Source organism: Mobula hypostoma, chromosome 26 (genome assembly GCF_963921235.1).
Source record: "Mobula hypostoma chromosome 26, sMobHyp1.1, whole genome shotgun sequence".
In the NCBI taxonomy this organism is placed as follows: Eukaryota; Metazoa; Chordata; class Chondrichthyes; order Myliobatiformes; family Myliobatidae; genus Mobula; species Mobula hypostoma.
The window spans coordinates 33,974,509-33,995,475 of record NC_086122.1 but is presented as its reverse complement, the minus strand read 5'-3'; the positions used below and the strand labels follow the sequence as shown (position 1 = coordinate 33,995,475).

General features: G+C 43.7%; 1 protein-coding gene across 2 annotated transcripts in view; it reads left to right on the top strand.

Moving 5' to 3' along the window:
• cnksr1 (connector enhancer of kinase suppressor of Ras 1) overlaps window positions 1-20,967 on the top strand; it is a 91,619-nt gene that overhangs the window by 57,177 nt on the left and 13,475 nt on the right. For both annotated transcript variants that reach the window (XM_063033807.1, XM_063033808.1), the window contains 5 exons: window positions 6,828-6,901; window positions 8,812-8,883; window positions 9,387-9,457; window positions 14,798-14,877; window positions 17,539-17,668. In XM_063033807.1, coding sequence (XP_062889877.1) covers window positions 6,828-6,901; window positions 8,812-8,883; window positions 9,387-9,457; window positions 14,798-14,877; window positions 17,539-17,668 — 427 coding nt within the window. The remainder of the gene's footprint in view (window positions 1-6,827; window positions 6,902-8,811; window positions 8,884-9,386; window positions 9,458-14,797; window positions 14,878-17,538; window positions 17,669-20,967) is intronic.

The window sequence follows — 20,967 nt, the reverse complement described above, 5'->3', positions numbered from 1 at the left end:
AGTCAACTGAATCCTTTTGGAAAGTATTTTCAGTTTAGATTTTAGATTTAGACATATAGCACTTCTGCTAGATGAGCTGGTGACGCTCAGTTACACCCATGTGACTAATTAGCCTACTAACCCATACATCCTCGGAATGTGGGAGGAAACCAGAGCACCCAGAGGAAACCCACACGGTCTCGGGGAGAGCGTACAAACCCCTTACAGACAGTGGTGGGAATTGAACCCGGGTGGTTAGCACTGTAAAATGTTGTGCTAACCACGATGCTGTCATTCTGCAGTTGTAAGCAATGAGGCAACCAACTTGCATAAAGTAATATCCTTAAACAGTGACGTAACAATGTCTCAATAAGTTATTCTCATAACAGTGATTGAGTAGTAAATACTGGCCCTATTTTTCTTTGAAGCATTTCTCTTGCCAAACAAAATGCTTCAAAATTAACATCAAAATCAGCCTGAAGAAATTCAGCAGTACATCTTAAAAATCAGAATCTGCTACCTGAGAACGAACTTCGCCATGCCGCAGAGAACAAGCGACAGCTGCAGAAGTTCAAAATTCAAAACGTAAATTTATTATGAAAGTACATATATGTCACCATATACAAACCTGAAATTCATTTTCTTGTGGGCATACTCAATAAATCCATAATAGAGTAATAAAATCAATGAAAGTCTGACAAGCAGCACGTAAAAGACAACAGATTGTGCAAGTATAAAAGAAAGAAAAAAATAAATAAATAAACAATAAATATCGAGAATGTGAGATGAGTCTTTTAAAGTAAGTCCCTAGACTGTGGGAACAATTCAGTGATGGGGCAAGTGAAGGTGAGTGAAGTTGAGTTTGGTTCAAGAGCCTGATGTTTGAAGGGTGGTTAACTGTTCCTAAATGGGTGGAGTGAGTTCTGAGGCTCCTGCGCTTTCTTCCTGATGGCCGCAGAGAGAAGAGAGCATGTCCTGGCTGGTGGACTCCCTGATTATTGAGGCCACTTTCCTGCGAGAACACTCCTTGTAGATGTGCTCAGTGGTGGGAAGGGCTTTACCTGTGAAGGACTGGGCCGTATCCACTACTTTTTGTAGGATTTTCCATTCAAGGGCATTGGTGTTTCCATACCAGGCGGTGATGCTGCCAGTCAATATACTCCCCACTACACATCTATAGAAGTTTGTCAAAGTTTTAGATGTCGTGCCGAATCTTCGCAAACTCCCAGGGAAGTAGAGGCGCTGCCGTGCTTTCTTCGTAATTGCACTGACATGCTTGGCCCCGGGCGGATCCTCTGTAATGATGACACCAAGGAGTTCAAAGGTGCTGACCTTCTTCACCCAAAGTGTGAAGAAAAGGAGAGACTGAAGAACCAAAGGCCCCAACCAGCAACCACACTCTCCACTTACTCGCCCACGCTGCAGTGAAGTATGTGGAACCTGGACCAGCCTCTACAGCCACCTGAGGACCTGCCAATAGACAACTCCTTACCTATTTGTTACCGATATTTTTATGCCATGGACCAAGGGTCCGTGCATCCCAGGCTGGGAACCCTTGCCTCAGGAGGATATCATGCTCGACTCAAGTGATTGTGCTACTGCCGCTACTACTGAGGATAATTTTCCTGTTCCTCTTCTTGGGAAATAATGCTGTGGAATCTTTTACATGAACCCGAGGCCCTCTAGTTAATGCTTAATCCAGAAGATATCACTTCAAACAAAAATAACCTTTTTGTAAAGCCTGGCCTAGATGATTTGTGTTTAGATCTCAAAGTCAGCCAACAGTTAAAATCAATTTTCAGTTCCCAGTTCAAGTATAGCATGTGACTCATTCAGGAGCTACAATCTGTGCAGAACTTGGACTTCCAACCTCCCACTCATTAATTTCTGCCGAACTTTAAGTGGTTTATTTCTAAAAAAAAACAGATTGAGTCTGTGCTGCCTAAGTTCAGTATTTATTTCCATATAATTCGACTTGTTATTAAATCCGCATTGCCACAGGGACTCTCTGAGTTGGTTTTCAGGTCTAAAGATGTGAATGAAGCTGAATCTTTGAGCCAAGGAGGGGCCTGGGTGAAACTGTATTTACATACAGGGAAGACGATCATCTTTCAGATTATCTCTCGAGCACTGCTTTATAAGTAAGCAAACCTTGTGTAAGAATAAGAAACTGAATCAACAAACTTCAATGAGAAAGCGCAGCAGGCAGAGGCTAAAGGGCAAAGCTCCGGAGATTAGGGCAACAAAGAGCTGGTCACAGGAGGCGGAGGAGCGGCCAGGGGATTGCTCTGAGTCTGTGGACTGGGCCATGTTGAAGGACCCCCCTGGACAGCTGAATGAATGCACCGTGGTCATAGTGGGCTTTATTAAAACAGCTGTACATGAGTGTGTCCACCACAATATCATTCACAGTCTTCCCCAGCCAGAACCCCTGGATGAACCATGAGATCCGCAGACCGCTGAGGGCCAGGTCAGAGGCATTCACGTCTAGTGACCAAGAAAGTTACAAGAGATCCAGGTACGATCTCCAGAAAGCCATCTCAGGGATAAAGTGGCAATCCTGGACTAAACTTGAATCAACAAAAAATGCTTGACAGTCCTGTCAAGGCTCGAATACTATCACCTCTTATAAAGTTTAGTCAGGCGACATAGGCTTCACTTCCAGATGAGCTCAATACCTTCTTTTCTTGGTTTGACCATCAAAACATGGAGAGACGTTGCTCATTTTGCCCCCACAGAACCGTTGGCTCTTTTATACATGTTGAATGGGAATATCCAGGGGTTTTTGGTTTTGTGGGGGAAGGCTATCAGTACTCTTACAGAACTAACGGGGGTACAATTACCAATGGTCCCCACTGTACATCTTCTAAATGATGACTCCCACCTTTCCCTTACGGAAAAAACACGCAAAGTCTGGCTGGTAGGCGTGACTGCAGCTAAGAAGATTGTAGTCCAGTGTTGGAAACCTCCCCATGATATTTCAAATACTCACTGGCTTCAGAGCTTTTTGGTCATTTCTTACCTGGAACTTCCATCAGCAAGAGTAAATGATGCACAACCAAACACAATCTTAATGTGGACAAATTTGATACCTAACTTAAAAGATCTTCTGTTAAAATAGGAATTCTCTGTCTGTGTATGCACTACTATTCAGTTGGTTGGCGGAGGGGAGAGGGGTGGGGGGGGAGAGGGCTGGAGGAGGGAGGGGTGGGGATGAGGAAGAGGATGAGGGGTGGAGGGGGTATGGTGATGAAGGTTGGGGGGTGGCTGGGTTAAACAGTCAAAATGTAATTGGCAACTGGTTGTATTGAATGTAATTTGTTGGTGTTGCAATAAAAAATTAGTGATTTTAAAAAAAACACATGGAGAGACCATCACAAGGTCCCACAGCCCCCGATGATCCTGTGATTTCAGTCTCTGAGGCCAATGTGTGAGCAGCCTTCCGCTAGGTGAACCCACGAAAAGCATCCGGCCCAGTCTGGGTCCCTGGGCAAGGCTTAAGGACCTATGCTGACCACCTGGCTGGCGTGCTCACTGAGATCTTTAACCTCTCACCTCGGCAGTCTGAGGTAGCCACCTGATTCAAGCAGGCTTCAATTATACCGGTGCCTAAGAAGAACATGGAAACCTGCCTTAGCAGCACTTACATCCACAGTGATGAAGTGTTTTGAGAAATTGGTGATGAAGCATATCAACTTCTGCCTGAGATGTAACTTGGATCCGCTCCAATTTCCCTACCGGAGCGACAGGTCCACAGCAGATGCTATCTCACTGGCTCTTCATACAACCCTGGTACATCTGGACAGCAAGGATGCATACATCAAGATGCTCTTCATTGACTACTGCTCAGCATTCAATACCATCATTTCCTTAAAACTGACCAATAACCTCCAAGACCTGGGCCTCAATACCTTCTTGTGCAATTGGATCCTCACATTCCTCACTTGCAGACCCCAGTCAGTTCAGATTGGCAACAACATCTCCTCCACAATCTCCATCAGCACAGGCGCACCGCAAGGCTGTGGACTTAGCCCCCTGCTCTGCTGGCGTTACACTTGTGACTGCGAGGCTAAGCGCAGTTCCAATGTCATATTCAAGTTTGCTGAATACACCACTGTCGTAGGCTGAATCAAAGGTGGTGATGAATCAGCACATAGGAGGGAGATTGAAAATCTGTCTCAGTAGTGCCACAACAACAACCTCTCACTCAGTGTCAGCAAGACCAAGGAGCTGATTATTGACTTCAGGAGGAGGAAACCAGAGGTCCATGAGCTAGTCCTCACTGGAGAATCAGTGGTGGGGAGAATCAGCAACTTTAAATTCCTCGATGTTATTATTTCAGAGGAACTGTTCTGGCCCAGCACGTAAGTGCAATTATGAAGAAAGCACGGCAGCACCTCCACTTCTTCACAAGTGTGCAAAGATTTGGTATGACATCTAAAACGTTGACTAACTTCTATAGATATGTGGTGGAGAGTATATTGACTGGCTGCATCAAAGCCTGGTATGGAAACACCAACGCCCTTGAACAGAAAATCCTACAAAAGGTTGTGGATATGGCCCAGTCCGTCACAAGTAAAGCCCTCCCCACCATTGCACTCATCTACATGAAACACTGTTGTGGGAAAGGAGTATCCACCATCAGGGACGCCCCACCACCTGGGACATGCTCTCTTCTCACTGCTGCCATCAGGAAGAAGGTACAGGAGTTTCGGGAACAGTTACTACCCCTCAACCATCAGGCTCTTCAACCAAATTCACTCAATTTCACTTGCCTCATCATTGAAATGTTCCCAAAACTAATGGATTTACTTTCATGGTCTCCTCATCTCAAATTCTTGATATTTATTGCTTATATATTTATTATTATTTCTTTCTTTTTGTATTGGCATAGTGTATTGTCTTTTGCACGCTGGTTGAACACCCAAGCTGGTGTGGTCTTTCATTGATTCTATTATGGTTATTATTCTATTATGGATTTATTGATTATGCCCACAAGGAAATGAATTTCAGGGTTGTATATGGTGTCATATATGTACTCTGATAATACATTTATTTCAACTTTGAACTTTTGGACTTTGAATAATTTGACAAATGCAGCTCCCTTATAAATCTGATAATGATCATTGTATTCCTAGAGCCAGGAAAACGGATGGGTAGGAGTGTATGGGCTTGCATGCCCCAAAATGCAAAGTTCAAAAAAATACATATGTCACCATATACCACTCTAAGATTCATTTTCTTGTGGGCATTCGCAGTAAATATCAATGAAAACCTGCACACAGCTAAGATGGACAAACATCTCCATTGTGCAAAAGACAACAAATTGTGCAAGTACAAAAAGAAAAAAAAACAAATGAACAAATAAAATAAATAATATCAAGAACTTAAGTTGTAGAATCCCATGAAAGTGAGTCCATATGAGTCCATAGGGTGTGGGATCATTTCAGTGTGGTGGTGAGTGAAGTTATCCATACTGGTTCAGGAGCCTGATGGTTGAGGGTTAATAACTGTTGCTGAACCTGATGGTGCGGGTCCTGAGGCTCCTGTACCTTTCTCCTGATGGCTGCAGGGAGAAGAGAGCATGGCCTGGGTGGTCGGGGTCTTTGATGATGGATGCTGCTTTTCCATGATAGTGCTCCATGTAGATGTGCTCAGTGGTGGGGAGGGCTTTACCGGTGATGGACTGGGCCATGTTCACTACTTTTCCTTTCAAGGGTACTGGTGTTTCCATACCAGGCCCTAATACTCTCAGACCAGTCAGTAGACTCTCCACCCCACATCAATAGGTGTTTGTCAAAGTTTTAGATGACATGCCAAATCCTTGCAAAGTTCTCAGAAAGTAAGAGTTTTCTGTGCTTTCTTCATAATGGAACTTGCGTGCTGGGCCCAGGAAAGAGCCTCTGAAATTATAACACGCAGGAATTTAAAGTTACTGACATTCTCCACCTCTGATTCCCAATGACAACTGGCTAATGGACCTCCAATTTCCGCCTCCTGAAGTCAGTAATCACCTCCTTGGTCTAGCTGACATTGAGTGAGAAGTTGTTGTGGCACCACTCAGCCAGATTTTTTGATCTCCCTCCTATATGCTGATTCATCACCACCTTTGATTCAGACAGTGACAGTGTCAGCAAATTTAAATATGACATTGGAGCTGTACTTGGCCTCCCAGTCATGAGTATAAAGCGATTTAGAGCGGAGAACAAAGCATACAGCCTTATGGTGCACCTGTGCTGATGGCGATTGGGGAGGAGATGTTGTCAATCTGAACTGACAGGGCTCAGCAAGTGAGGAAGTCGAGGATCCTGTTGCACAAGGAAGTATTGAAGCCAAGACGTTGTGGCCTATTGATTAATTTTGAGGGGATGATTGTATTGAACCTGGTCCTTTCCCTGCTTTTCAGCTAAGCTGTGTTTTTCACAACATCGTTAGATTAATGAGGTCACTTCAGACACTGGCCACACCTAAAGCGAGAACTGCCTCATACCCTGCTGCTGTTAGTGGCTTGGTGTGTAGTACCACAGATCTTATCATTACCATATGAGGTTATGTTACTGTTTAAATTTTCCCCTTTATTCATTAACACTTGGTGCATTTGGCTTGGCAGGGGTAAGTGATCAGTCTGACTGTGTCTGTCTTGCAACAAGGTTGGAAAAGTATTCTATGTGGATTAGGAAATGCTTTTTGTTTTGGGAATATGGGAAATGAAAATTTGTGGAGATGTATGTTAAAAGGGAAGGGGAGGGCTGCTGCCTCAACCTTGGGACTGAAGATGAAGATGATAAACAGAGGTCCCTAAATTTGTGCCTGTATGAATCACTTTATGAATTACTTACTGTTTGTAGGATGAGAAAGCTGAAGGATTGATCAAATTGTCATCATACTCTGTGGAGGCAGCTGGAGAACACAAGAGGAAATTGTGAGTGTGAACCCCTTTTCCCACAAAATAATTGTCACTCCAGATCCTATTCAGCACAACAAAACACAGATAAAGAACACAACAATAATAATTAAACACAATAAATATAAATCTGCAAGTACAGTGAGTTGTGGTTTGATGTGCATATTATAAAAATATATTTAAAGTGCTGTGCAGTTTTCAGATCATGTGTGTAAAAACAAAATTCCTGCTCGGAGAAATGGTTGATCTGCATAGCTGTTTAAAGAAAAAAAAACAGGGAACATTGATTGTAAGCTATGGGAAGTCATGCCCAATGGATGAAAATGACACAACTGCAGGGATACTACTTCCCCAGAACGGTTGCAAGCTTGGATCAGCTCTGGGAGGATATTGTTAGTTTGTATTAGTCAGAGCTTATGGAGGACAGGAGAAAGGCAACAAAATCCCCACCAGACATCTCTGAAAAAGACCAAAGGAACAAAACAAAGTCTTCTTCTAAAGTACTAAATTATTCACAATAGTTTGTGCTGAAGTAATCCATTCCCGCTGAGGGATAAGCCCCAGCAAGCTTAAGTGCTGGGCATTCTTCCTTGTTGTTAGCCTGGGATCAATCTAGAGAAGAATTCACCAAATCTGGATAACATCATTAGCACAGACATAGGATGTCTGAATTTTCCTGAAATTGTATGGATTGTAGGATTTGGGTGGAGTTTCTTCCTTATCTGACTCGTCAAATACTTTGCCCCTGCACACTATAGAAAATAATTCTCAAACTGGTAAACAAGTTCTAAGTGTGACATTGAACTGTAAGTCACAGCCAGGTTCAGAGCTCAACATCTGGCCTGTGTTGGCAAGGCAGCTTGGTGTCCAGCTGTGCCTGTTTGCTTTCCAGTTACTCCCTCTTCAACTCCTCTTCATTGTCCTACAAATTAATCCATGAATATAATATAATCAATTTCCTTTTTAATGTCACTATTCACTGCATAAAGAATTTTTCACTACCTCCACTACAATTATATCAAATGTGTCATTCGATCACCTGGGAAGTTTTCCCCATTCTCTCAAGCAAACCCTCATTATTTCAACTCCACTATTAAATCCTACTACTCTACTTGCCTGCAATCCCACCCCAATCCTTGCTGAAGGGTCTCAGCAAGATGGGCAGCATCTACAGAGGGGAATAAGCAATCGATGTTTCGGCTGAGACTGTGTACCCTTCCAAAGATGCTGCCTGACTTGCTGAGTTCCTCCAGTGTTTTGTGTGTGTTGCTCAAGACTTCCCACATCTGCAAGATCTCTTGTGTTTATGATTTGCCACCCCATTCCTCAGTCTTTTCTGCTCTGGGAAGAAATATCCGAGATGAGAAAATTTGCAGATGCTGGAAGTCCAAAGCAACTCGCACAAAATGCTGGTGGAACTCAGCAGGCCAGGCAGCACCTATGGGAAAAAGTAAACAGTCGTCATTTCGAGCTGAGGCTCTTCAAAATCTTGGAAAACTTTTTATAGTGTGATTTTTTTTTTTGTGTTGAAGTACATTTATTATCAAAGTATGTATACTATATACAACCTTGAGATTCAACTCCTTACAGGCATCCACAAAACAAACCCAACAGAACCCATTTAAAAACTGTCAAACACCCAATGTGCGGAAAAGAAAACAAATCATGCAAAAATATAAGCAAGCAAATAACATTCTGAAGTGAAATTTATAAGAGTATATAGTATAATCTCTCAGCCTCTCTCAGGTCCATTATATCTGGATAGGGCATGCTGATAATTATTCAGATATTCTGTGACTACTAAACACAGAAAGCTGTGTCATTTTGCTGAAATGCGCAGGAATATCTGGTACCTGTGATAATAAAAGAAGAAATGGACAGTCTGATTTTTCTCTCTAACCATGCCGAATTCTCCTGACCCTCTTTAGCGTGTTCCAGCTTTATCACAGGAAGTTCAAGTCCTTCGTGTTTTCAGCGGAGAACGTAGATGAAATGAGCAAGTAAGTTATTGCTTGGATATACATCTCACTACAGGCTGTATATGGGTTATTTTACTAAGGTCCTGATGCAATTAGAGTGGTATTACTGTAAGTATTTATATGCAAAGTTCAAAGTAAATTTTATTATCAAAGTACATATACATCACCATATACAACCCCGAGATTCATTTTCTTGTAGGCATACTGGGCAAATCTATAGAATGGCAACTATTATAGGATCAATGAAAGATTTTTAAAAATGCTTTCAACACATCGAAAAATAACCCTTCTTCAGTTCTGTCCCAAAAAGTGGTTGAAGCTGTTAGTTACATCCGTTGTGTGTGCAGACTGCCTGGGGGAGCTTTTGTCCCATGATGGGAAGCTGGAGTTATCTCCTCTCAGTCTCTGTATTCCAGGACTTAATGCTGCTGTTATTGCTAATAGGCCATAATTTGTGCATGACACATCCACCAGTGCCCTTTGTGGTTGAGTGCCAGGCTCTGAAGTTGTTTTTGGTTCTGTAGGTGGATTAACAGCCTCATCGGCGCAATACAAAAATACGAAACCGAGAAGAATCTTGAAAACAAAGAGGAAGGTAAGAGAGCTTCAACTCTATGTAAACACAAAAGTTTACAGGAAGCAAGAGTAAGCCTTTCTTGCACACCCCTCAGGGAAGCATTAGGTACTCCTTCATCTCGAGACACATAAAGATGACAGCCATTGTTCAAAGGACTCATATACGTGGATTATTACGTGTCAAGTACTGAAAATATTTTTAAGCTAAAAGAAAATTGGATTTATTATCACTGATTTATGATGCAGTACAGAGCAAAGACATAAATTATAATCTATAAATTATATAAAACGTTCCATAGCAAGATACTGTTCATGGGTTCATGGACTATTCAGAAATCTGATGGCAGAATGGAAAAAGCTGTTTGTAAATTGTTGAGTGGGTCTTCAGGCTCCCTGATGGTTGTAACATGGAGAGAGTATGTCCCGGATGCTGAAGGCCCTTCACGATGGAGGCAGCACCTCTCGAAGGTGGCCTCAGCAGTGGAGAGGGGTGTGCCTGTGACAGACTTGAATTAGGTTGAATTGAATTGACTTTATTTCTTAAATCCTTCACATACATGAGGAGAAAAAATCTTTACGTCTCTATCTAAATGGGCAATGTGCAATCACAGTAATTTATAATAGACAGTCAATGTAATATAGAGTACATTCAAGTCAGTGTGAGTTCATCAGTCTGATGGCCTGGTGGAAGAAGCTGTCCCGGAGCCTGTTGGTCCTGGCTTTTATACTGCGGTACCACTTTCCGGATGGTAGCAGCTGGAATAGATTGTGGTTGGGATGACTTGGGTCCCCAATGATCCTATGGGCCCTTTTTACACACCTGTCCTTGTAAATGTCCTGAATCATGGGAAGTTCACAATTACAGATGCGCTGGGCTGTCCGCACCACTCTCTGCAGAGTCCTGCGATTAAGGGAGGTACAGTTCCCATACCAGGCAGTGATGCACCAGTCAGGATGCTCTCAATTGTGCCCCTGTAAAAAGTTCTTAAGATTTGGGGGCCCATAACAAACTTCCTCAGCCATCTGAGATGAAAGAGGCGCTGTTGTGCCTTTTTCACCACACAGCTGGTGTGTACAGACCACGTGAGGTCCTCGGTGATGTGGATGCCGAGGAACTTGAAGCTGTTTACTCTCTCAACCCCAAATCCATTGATGTCAATAGGGGTAAGCCTGTCTCTATTCCTCCTGTAACCCACAACCAGCTCCTTTGTTTTTGCAACATTGAGGGAGGGGTTGTTTTCTTGACATCACTGTGTCAGAGAGATGATTTCTTCCCTGTAGGCCACCTCATTATTGTTTGAGATTAGGCCAACCAATGTAGTGTCGTCGGCAAATTTAATTAGCAGATTAGAGCTGTGGGTGGTGATACAGTCATGGGTATACAGGGAGTATAGGAGAGGACACAGTACGCAGCTCTGAGGGGCTCCTGTATTGAGAGTCAGAGGGGTGGAGATGAGGGAGCCCACTCTTACAACCTGCTGGTGATCTGACAGGAAGTCTAGGATCCAGCTGGACTGAGTCTATAATCCTCTACAGTCTTTTGCAATCCTGTACATTAGAGGCACTGTACCAGGCTGTAATGTAATCACCCTGAATCCTCTGCACTATACTTATTGAAATTTAAAAGGGTTTTTGGTGACAAACCAAATCTCCTAATGAAGTAGAGCCACTAGCTTACCTTCTTCATGATTGCATGAGTATGTTGGACCCAGGATTGATCCTCTGAGATGTTGCTGCCCAGGAACCTGAAGCTGCTCGCCATTTCCACCATGGACATCCTCAACAAGGATGTGAGTGTGTTCTCCTGACTTCCCTTTCCTGAAGCCCACAGTCAGCTCCTTGGTCTTACTGACTTTGCTGTGACACCAGTCACCCAGCTGATCTCTCTCGTTTCTGTCAGCTTCCTCATTGCCGTCTGAGATTCTATCGACAACAATGGTATCATTGGCAAACTTTTGGTTGGTGTTTGAACCCTACTTAACCACATGGTCATGAGTGGTGCTAGAGTGGAGCAGTTGGCTAAGCATGCATCCTTGAGGTGCCTGTGCTGATCGTCAGAAAGGAGGAGATGATATTCCTGATCCTCAATAAAGAAACTGAGGAAAGTACAAAGGCCCAAGTATTGAAGCTTGGTTTTTACTACTAAGGGAATTACAGTGTTAAACATTGAGCTGTAATTGCTGAACTGTATGCTAGCCTATGTCTTGTCGTTGTCCAGTCGCCAGTGAGATTTTGTCCGCTATAGACTTGTTGTAGCAGCAGGTTCAGGTCCTTGCTTAAACAGGAGTTAATCCTAGCCATAACTAATCTCTCAAAGCACTGGTATGTGCTACTGGGCAATGGTCACTGAGGCAGCTCACCCTCCTGTTGTTGGGCACCGGAATGATTCCTACCCTGTTGAAGCAGTTGGGAACCTCAGACTGCAAAATTGAGATGCCCTTGAACACTCCAGTCAGTTGGTCAGCACAGGTTTTTGGCACCAAGCACACCTGATACCTTGCGAGGATCACCTCTTAAAGGATGTTCTGACATTGGCCTCTGAGACAAAGTTCACCTGGTTGTCAGATGCTGTAGGGATTCATACAAGAGTAGTGTTGTTCTCCCTACAAAGCATTCATGAAATGCATTGAGCTCGTTGGGGTGTGAAGCATCACGGCTATTGATGCTATCAGGTTTCGCCTCATCAGAAGCAATGACAAGCAAACCCTGCCACAGCTGTTGGGCATCCAATTCTATCTCAAACTTCCCTCAGAGTTATCTTTCATTCTCACAATGGCCTTCCATAGCTTATACCTGGATGACTTGTAGGATTGTGGATCATTGGCTGTGAATGCCACAGGTCTAGCCCTCAGCAGACTACAAATCTAGTTCATCCAGGGCTTCTATTTTGGGAAGGCACGGTATCTTCTTGAATGTACTCACTCACCCACACATATTAGTGATGGTCAAAGGGTCAAAGCACTGCTGCCGCTATATGAAGGCTGGGTTAGACGTTACCTACTCTGGGCACCTTTGGCCTCCAAACCTTAGTAAGGCTGTATCGGTCATAGAGGGTGGTGATCATTCATTTGTTATGTGCCGTGTCGTATTGTGTGGGCGATCATGGTCTTTCTGTGTTCTAGTATGAACTTTCACATTCATATACACTAGCTGAATCAAAATAAAGTTCGTGTCATCGTCATAATCATATGTGCCATGTCGTATGACATCATTGTATGTTGTGCCGTATGATGTGGGCGATCGTGATCTTGACCATGATTGTTCTTGGCAAATTTTTCTACCAAAGTGTTTTGTTATTACCTTCTGCTGGTCAGTGTCTTCACAACATGGGTGAACCCAGCCATTATCGACACTCTTCAGAGATTGTCTGCCTGGTGTCAGTGGTCGCATAACCAGGACTTCTGATGTGCACCAGCTGCTCATACAACCATCCACCACCTGCTCCCGTGGCTTCACCTGGCCCTGACCTGTTGGGGGGTGGAGGGTGCTAAATAGGTGCTACAAGGGTGACCTGCAGGGTTAGCATGGCGAAGAAGCGCCCTACACCTCCTTTGCTAGAGACATAACTCCACCCCACCACGCTGAATGTGAATATGTTATCTGAACTCCCAAGACTCAAATTTAAGATCAAGATTACTTAAACTTGGTGAGGCATCTCAGCCTGAAGAGTCAACTGTTCACTCTTTTCCATTGATGCTGCCTGGCCTGCTGGGTTCCTCCAGCATTTTGTGTGTGTTGCCTTCCTTAAACTTGGGTTATAGTCCCTGGAATATATTAGGTTCACTGGGTGATTTGATTGAAGTTTTCAAACTATTAAGGAAGAAATGCATACTGGCCAAAAACTGGTTGGGGACCTAAAAGAAAAGCACCAACCCTTTCAAGAATGAAGTTAGCAAACTGTTCTGCATACAAGTGCAAGTAGAAAGTTGGAACTCTGTGCCAAAAATGACATGATACAAGGTCATTCATTGATTTTAGATTTGAGGTGAATAAGGTTAAAGATATGAGAGGTTATGGGACGAAGGAGTTCTTGTGAGAAGAATGAAGAGCTGAATGGCATAATCATTTTTCTATGTTCCCATGAATTTATATAGCACCTGTAATACAACAAGTCATAAAGTACAATTGCTTTGTGTTGATGATAGCAGGTCAGTAGAAATATAACCAGCACACAAACAGTGGTGTATATTTTAGAGTGCTTCTCAAAGGATAGCCAAGGTCTCAATTTATTTTATCATCTAAGGGATTATACCTTTGTCAGTGTGATACTGCTTTAGCTTTATTTGTATGTATTATTTATTTATTTAGTGATACAATGCGGAGTTCAACTCTTCGAGCTGTGCTGCCCCTGCGACCACCAACAACCCTGATTTAACCCGAGCCTAACCACACGACAACTTACAATGACCAGTTATCCTGCCCGGTACGTCTTTGGACTGTGGAGGAAACCAGACCACCCAGGGGAAACCCACACATTCCACGGGAAGGGCGTACGGTGACTCCGGATTTGAACTCCGAACTCCGATGTCCCGAGCTGTAATTGTGTTGCGCTATCCACGACGCCCCCATGGCACCCCACACTGGAGAGGCAGCCTAACCGAATTGCACTTCGAGTTTAACCTCATGATTTTCCACTCTACACCATCTTTGATTGCTGCCCTTAAGCAGTGTTATTTATTTATTGGGATACTGTGCAGAATAGGCTCTTCCACCCAGCAACCCCCAAGTTAATCCTATCCTAATCATAGGACAATTTAGAATGACCTAATAACCTACCAACTAGTATGTCTTTGGACTGTGGGAGGAAACCGGAGCACCTGGAGGAAACCTGTACGGTCGTGGGTGAACATTAACAGGCAGCAGCGGGAATATCTAATGCCATCTACATACACGGATTATTTCCTCATGAAAAATCATTAAATTATCATTTAATTATGAGCGCAAACACAAGGAAATCTGCAGATGCTGGAAATTCAAGCAACACACACAAAAATGCTGGTGAACGCAGCGGGCCAGGCAGCATCTGTAGAAGAGGTACAGTCAACGTTTTGGGCCAAGACCCTTCATCAGGATCTCAGCCCGAAACATCGACTGTACCTCTTCCTATAGATGCTGCCTGGCCTGCTGCGTTCACCAGCAATTTTTGTGTGTGTTGATTTAATTATGAGCCTCTCTTTCTGCAATTAGAATGGTTTCCCTTTTCTTGCTGCTATACATGTAGCTGCCACTGGAGAGAGATGTAATACCATTGATACTACGTGCATAGATACTTTGCACCCCATTTTTAATTTTAAAACAATGACGTGCTGCTGTTTAATTTTTGTCTGTTTCTGTTGAACCAAATGCTGTTCCACAATAGACTGCTGGAGTGAGACAGAGACCGAAGAAAGTGATGACTCTCCAGAAGTGCCTTCTGCTTCCAGATTGAAACCCTACGCTGTGAGTATTGACAGAGCTGAATGAAAAGGCTAACACCAAAGGGAAAAGTCAATAAGATTTTCATCTCAAAAATAAAATGAAGAGATTGTATAAGTAGACATGGTAATACGGCAGTAATTGGTCTGGATGTTGTTCCTATTCACGACTCGTGGCACATCGGGCAGCAATCTTGCCGTTTCTTTAGCATTTTGTCTGTCTTTTTACGATGTCAGGTTGCTAGCTCGACACTCAATCCAGCGCGGGTGGAAAACGTGTAAGAAGCTGGCCAGATTTGAACTCTGGACCACTTGCTTTGAAGTCCAGTACTGATACCACCACACCACTAGCCAGCTTTAATTGATGTAGGATGAATGTAAAAGGTGTTGGAAAAAGAGAGCCAGAGAGCTGCAGGTCAGAATATCTGAGAACTACTAACTTAAGACAATATCAAAGATTCAAGGTACATTTATTATCTGCTGAGGCAGCAGAGAAAGGATCAGCATGGGTGTGGACCAAGTACATCCAGAGGGGCAGATAGTCAGACAGTGTATACATATCTTGCAAACCCTTCAGTAGTTGCATAGACACCTGAAGAGCAGACTATCTGTTGGATGGAAGTGACCAACAACTCTGATAGAGGCAGATGCCGAGTTTTTAAGCTCACCAGTAGGAGGTGGTGCTTTAGCACTGCTGGCCCACCACCTCGAGGGAGTCTTGATCATAAGCAGGCCGAAACTCCTGAAGACAGGTGGCAGATCAACTGATGATCCCACTGGACAGTTAACATCTTAGTCCACGTGTATTTTTAACTCAAAGTATGTACATATGCAGTTACAACCCTGAGATTCATCTTTCCCACAGACAGCCACGAAACAAAGAAAACCATGGAGCCTGTTCAAAGAAAATCATCAACCCCGCCCCACGCGCAAAAAAAAAACAAATCACATAAACAGCAACAAAAAAATGAGCAAACGTCACATAATATAAAACACAAAGTCGAAAGAGTCCAGGCGTCACACACAAAATGCTGGAGGAACTCTGCAGGGCCAGGCAGCATCTATGGAAAAAAGTACAGTTGACATTTTGGGCCAAGACCCTTCGGCAGTGTCCTGCTGAAGGCTCTCAGCCCGAAACATCAACTGGACTTTCTTTCCACAGATGCTGCCTGGCCCTGCAGAGCTCCTCCAGCATTTTGTGTGTGTTGCTTGGATTTCCAGCATCTGCAGACTTTCCCTTGTTTGTGATTAGAGTCGAGGCATATTCAGTTCAGCTCAGCGTTTGTTATCTGCAGGCCGCCCCGATTCAAAATCACCTAAAGTACAGAGAATTTACTCTTAAATTTCCTTTTCCCATTTAACTTCATCCCTCCTCTCCCGTATTGAGCTTATACGTTTTAGGGGTACTACTCTCAGATACCGACACGCCTTCAAGAGCTCACTGATGTAGCTATGTGACTCCAGATATGCTCAGCCACAGTCTGAACAACCTGGCCTTGCCTAATTTCTCCCTCGAGGAATAATTTCATCCTTAGTCACTGGGTGCTAATCTGGAGAAGGATCACAACCAAACTGCGCCCCCCCCCCCACTTTGCTTCGGAGATATTTGTTGAAAGATTCAGTAATAAGTTTCTTCAGTCATCTACACCTCATTCACAATAGTAGATCTAAATGACAATTGAGCTTTACTGCACAAGGGTTTGTGGAAATGATGCTCCAATTTTAAGCAAGGATTTCACAGCCAGGGAAGGGGAGAGCCCAAAACTCACCTTGGCTGGGGTTTGCGCTGAAACTCCATTACATCGATAAGATGCCTCAGCACCCTGTAATCATAAAACCGTAAGACACAAAACTGTGCGAAAGTCTTAGGCACATACTATATATGCTGTATATAGGTAAAGTGTCTGAGACTTTTATGCAGTACTGTATGTGTCAATGTGGAGCAGAGAGCAAGTTTTTAAATCTGGCAGGACCAAAAGATGCTGGGAATGGTGAGGGTGGAACGCCCCAGGAGGGGTGGGGGATAGGTGGCAGAGAAGGAGTGACAGGACGGGGGAAAGGGTGGCGCGGGTGCCGACACACCCAGCTCTGAGACACCGGGCAAGGCCGTTTGATTCCAAACAATTGGTTTATTGATCACTACAGAATGTCTCTCTGGTGTTTCCCTCTCCCCGGCCCTTCCCATTCTCAGTCTACAATAGAGACCCATATCAGAATCAGGTTTATCATCACTCACATATGTCTTGAAATTTGGTTTTTTTTGCAGCAGCATTCTGGTGCAATATATAAAATTACTACAGTACTGTGCAAATGTTTTAGGCACCCTAGCTATATATACGTACCTAAGACTTTTGCACAGGACTGTAGGAGCAAAACTAGGTTATTTGGCCCACTAAGTCTGCTCCACCATTCTAACACGGAGTTTTTGAATGTGCTGGGACTTCCTCGAAGCAAGAACTGCTCACTTTGCCCACTCATTTGTAAAGCAAATAGTTTTTGGACAGAGATGAGGAAGGTAGGGTGGTGAGGGAATCCAGGAAGAAAAGGGGGAGGGTGAAAGGAAGGATTTTGTTAAAAATGTTTGACTTGTCAGCAGTAGCATCCACTGCAGACCTGTTCTGCCACAGAAGTACATGATCAGATTGTGATTATGTCCAGTGTGAACCTGACTCCCTGTCCTTTCCAGCAGGCTCAGAGGACCAGAGACATCTCTCCCACACCGCGACGGTCAGCGGGTAACAATGGGCAAAGTGGACGTGGCGGAGATCCTGGCAGTGGGCCATCTAGCCCCAGCAAGGAGAGAGTACAGATTTCAGGTGGGAGCTGTCGTAAAATCTTAACATGATGCTGGCCCTTCAGAAAAATCTTGTCTTCTTAAGATAATCAGTGTAAAATTGTATTAACACTTCCCCCCTGCACCTGAGAGATAAGGCTGCTCCTCTCCTGGGTCAGTCTTTGTGCTCTCCTTTCCAAACTGCTGTTGCTAGAAACAAATTTATTTCTATTTCCCATCAATCAGTTCCTTACTGCACACTTTTGTGAAGCTGCTCACGGCAGAAGTCCTGGCCTCTGATTTCCTTTTGTAACAACTTGTTCCAATGTCTGATCAGCAGTGATCCTAAAATGTTGGTTGCAGACATTCAATAATGCAATGCAATTGCATTTGAAAGGTAGGTGACCCCCTTGCGCTCTCCCCCACCTCGTGTGCTCCCTTCCCTCGCTCCCCCTCGCTCTTCTGCAACCATAAATGGCCACGTTATCCGAGCAGATACGAATGGAAGTGAACACTGCAATCATACACAAAAATCCACACATTAAATGAACTCGGTGGTGGGTGGAAGGTTATTGATGAAGTCGCTGAAGCTAGTTTAACTCCTGGCTTTGTTCTGATGTTCTTGGGTGGAGGTAATTAACCTGATACCACACCGATGTACTCTACCAATGGAAAGTGGACGCATCGAGGTCATCATTTATTGCAAAGCCCCCGATTTGTATCAGTAAAATGAAAATAGTTAGTACTTTAGAATCAGAAGCACGAGCACACCACAGGGTTCCTCGAGCCAGGATTACTGTTCAATAACATTGACGAAACTCCACCTCATCCACCACTTGATCTTAGACACTATATTCAAGGCTGAGTATCCAGAGTCCTCTGAACAGAATAACAAAGTTTCATAATGCTTTGTGATTAACTTCCTCATTCATAAATTGCTCTCGGCTGCCACCATTTTCTGCTTTTGATCTGCACTTAGATCTGCTGTTCTCTCCATGCCATTTTATCCGGTCACAATCCATTCACACAGGGCTCACTGCCTCCTGCTGTCAGCTCGAACTGACTCCCACTGTTCTCTTCTCACTGTCTACCAGTCTCTAAAGGCACTTTAATGTTCTACTGCAATTTAACCTATTAGTCCACTGTTACTTTTCGCTGTATCCATTACTGCACTTCCACAGCTGCTCTCACACAGGTAAAACTCTGCAGCTCCACACTATTCTCACAGCTTCCCATCCCTCACTGCTTCATTGTTAGTTCCCTCTGCCCCTTCCCTCTTCAGTCCTGACGAAGCGTTCCGGCCCAAAACGTTGACTGATTCGTTTCCACGGATGCTGCCCGACCTGCTGAGTTCCTCCAGCGTGTTGTGAGTGTTGCTTTCTCCTCTGCTTTATCCCTGTGTCTACACTTGCTCTTCTGCTTTCCCACCATATTCTTTTGGTTTTTTTTCTCAGCTTAAGCTGGTAAAACCTAAAATACAGACATAGCCAAGCACACTCATTTCACAATTGCTAGGAACTTTCGGACTATTCTAGTGGTGTTTAGTATTGTGGCTTTCTGGAGATTTACATAAATATTGCTGTGTAGGTCTAATTGTTTAAAGCTATTGTGCAGTGACTTTGAGATGATACCAGTTGTCAATATTACAATTGGGATAATGTATACCCAGTTAATGTTCCATAGCCGATATTACAATTGCGACAATGAATACCCAGTTATTGTTCCATTGTCTTTCAATTTGCTCTTTTAATTCAGCATATTTCTGATGCTTTTCACTTATTGATTTCTGTAAGTTATGTGCGTTTGGAATGGCGATACCTATTAAATAAGTTTGTTCTTGCGGTTATTATAGATTGACCTATCTGTAATAACGGATTGGAAATGATACAATTTGTAGGACCCTGACTCTAAAACTGGATCAGGCTTGTATTTATAGTAAGGTATAGAGTCTTTTAAGAATTTGTATTTTAAAGCAAGATTTTGGTGAATGATGTTTGCCACTTGATTGTGCCTGCGTAAGTAATCAGATTGAGTTAAACTGCTGCAGGATCCTGTAATGTGTTGGATAGTTTCTGGTTTCCCCTGGCATTTTCTGCATGTATTCTCTTGAATTTGTTAGTCTTTTATTATGTATTTTGATAATAATAATTATTACTATTATTATAGAGATACAGTGTGGAGTAGGTCTTTCGAGTCACGCCACCCAGCAACCCCCGATTTCACCCTAGCCTAATCGCAGGACAACTTACAATGACCAATTAATCTACCAACTGGTACACCTTTGGACTGTGGGAGTACCCAGAAGAAACCTATCCTGTCACAGGGAGAACGTACAAACTCCTCATTGACGGTGGCAGGAATTGAACCTGAGTTGCCTGTACGGCAAAACGTTGTGCTAACCACTGTTACCGTGACGCTGTATCCACAACCCTCCAATCTCTGTTCTTGCTGTTTTAATCTGTTAACCACCTGCAGTTAATTCAACATCGTTGCTCAGTTTACTCGCTATCTCTGTCTCTTTCCTAGCACTGTATTCGTCTGCCCTGTTCTTGATCCTTCCACTGCTTCCCCTTTTGCTCCGCACTCTCTCCTGATCTGCATACTTTCCCCTCTATTTCCCTCCCATTGACTGTTTATTTTTTTTTCTCTCTGCATCTCCATTTCTGCTTTTCATATGAACTTTTTTGTCCCTATACTCTTGCTGAATCAAAACAAAAGTTCATATCATCATCATCATCATCGGCCGTGCCGTATGACGTGGGTGATCATAGTCTTTCCATGTCCATGATTGTTCTTGACAAATTTTTCTACAGAAGTGGTTTGCCGTTGCCTTCTTCTGGGCAGTGTCTTTACAAGACGAGTGACCCCAGCCATTATCAATACTCTTCAGAGATTGTCTGCCTGGTGTCAGTGGTCGCATAACCAGGACTTGTGATGTGCACTGGCTGCTCATACGACCATCCACCACCTGCTTCACGTGACCCTAATCTTGTGGGGGTGGGGGGAAGTAGGTGCTACACCTTGCCCAAGGGTAGCAGCAGGCTAGCAGAGGGAAGGAAGCTCCTTACACCTCCTTTGGTATCTCCAGCCTGCCACTCAGGGTGATGATGATACTCTTGCTGAATCTCTGCTACTTTGTACGCGGGTCTCCAGTTTCTCCAGTTTCCTCCAGCATTCCAAAGATGCAGGCTATGGTTACTAAGTTGTGGGCATGCTTTGTTGGTGCCAGGAGCATGATGACACTTCCGGGCTGCCCCAGCATATCCTCGGACTGTGTTGGTTGCTGATGCCGACACAGTCTGACATGTGTTTCAATGTACATGTGATAAGTAAAGGTAATCT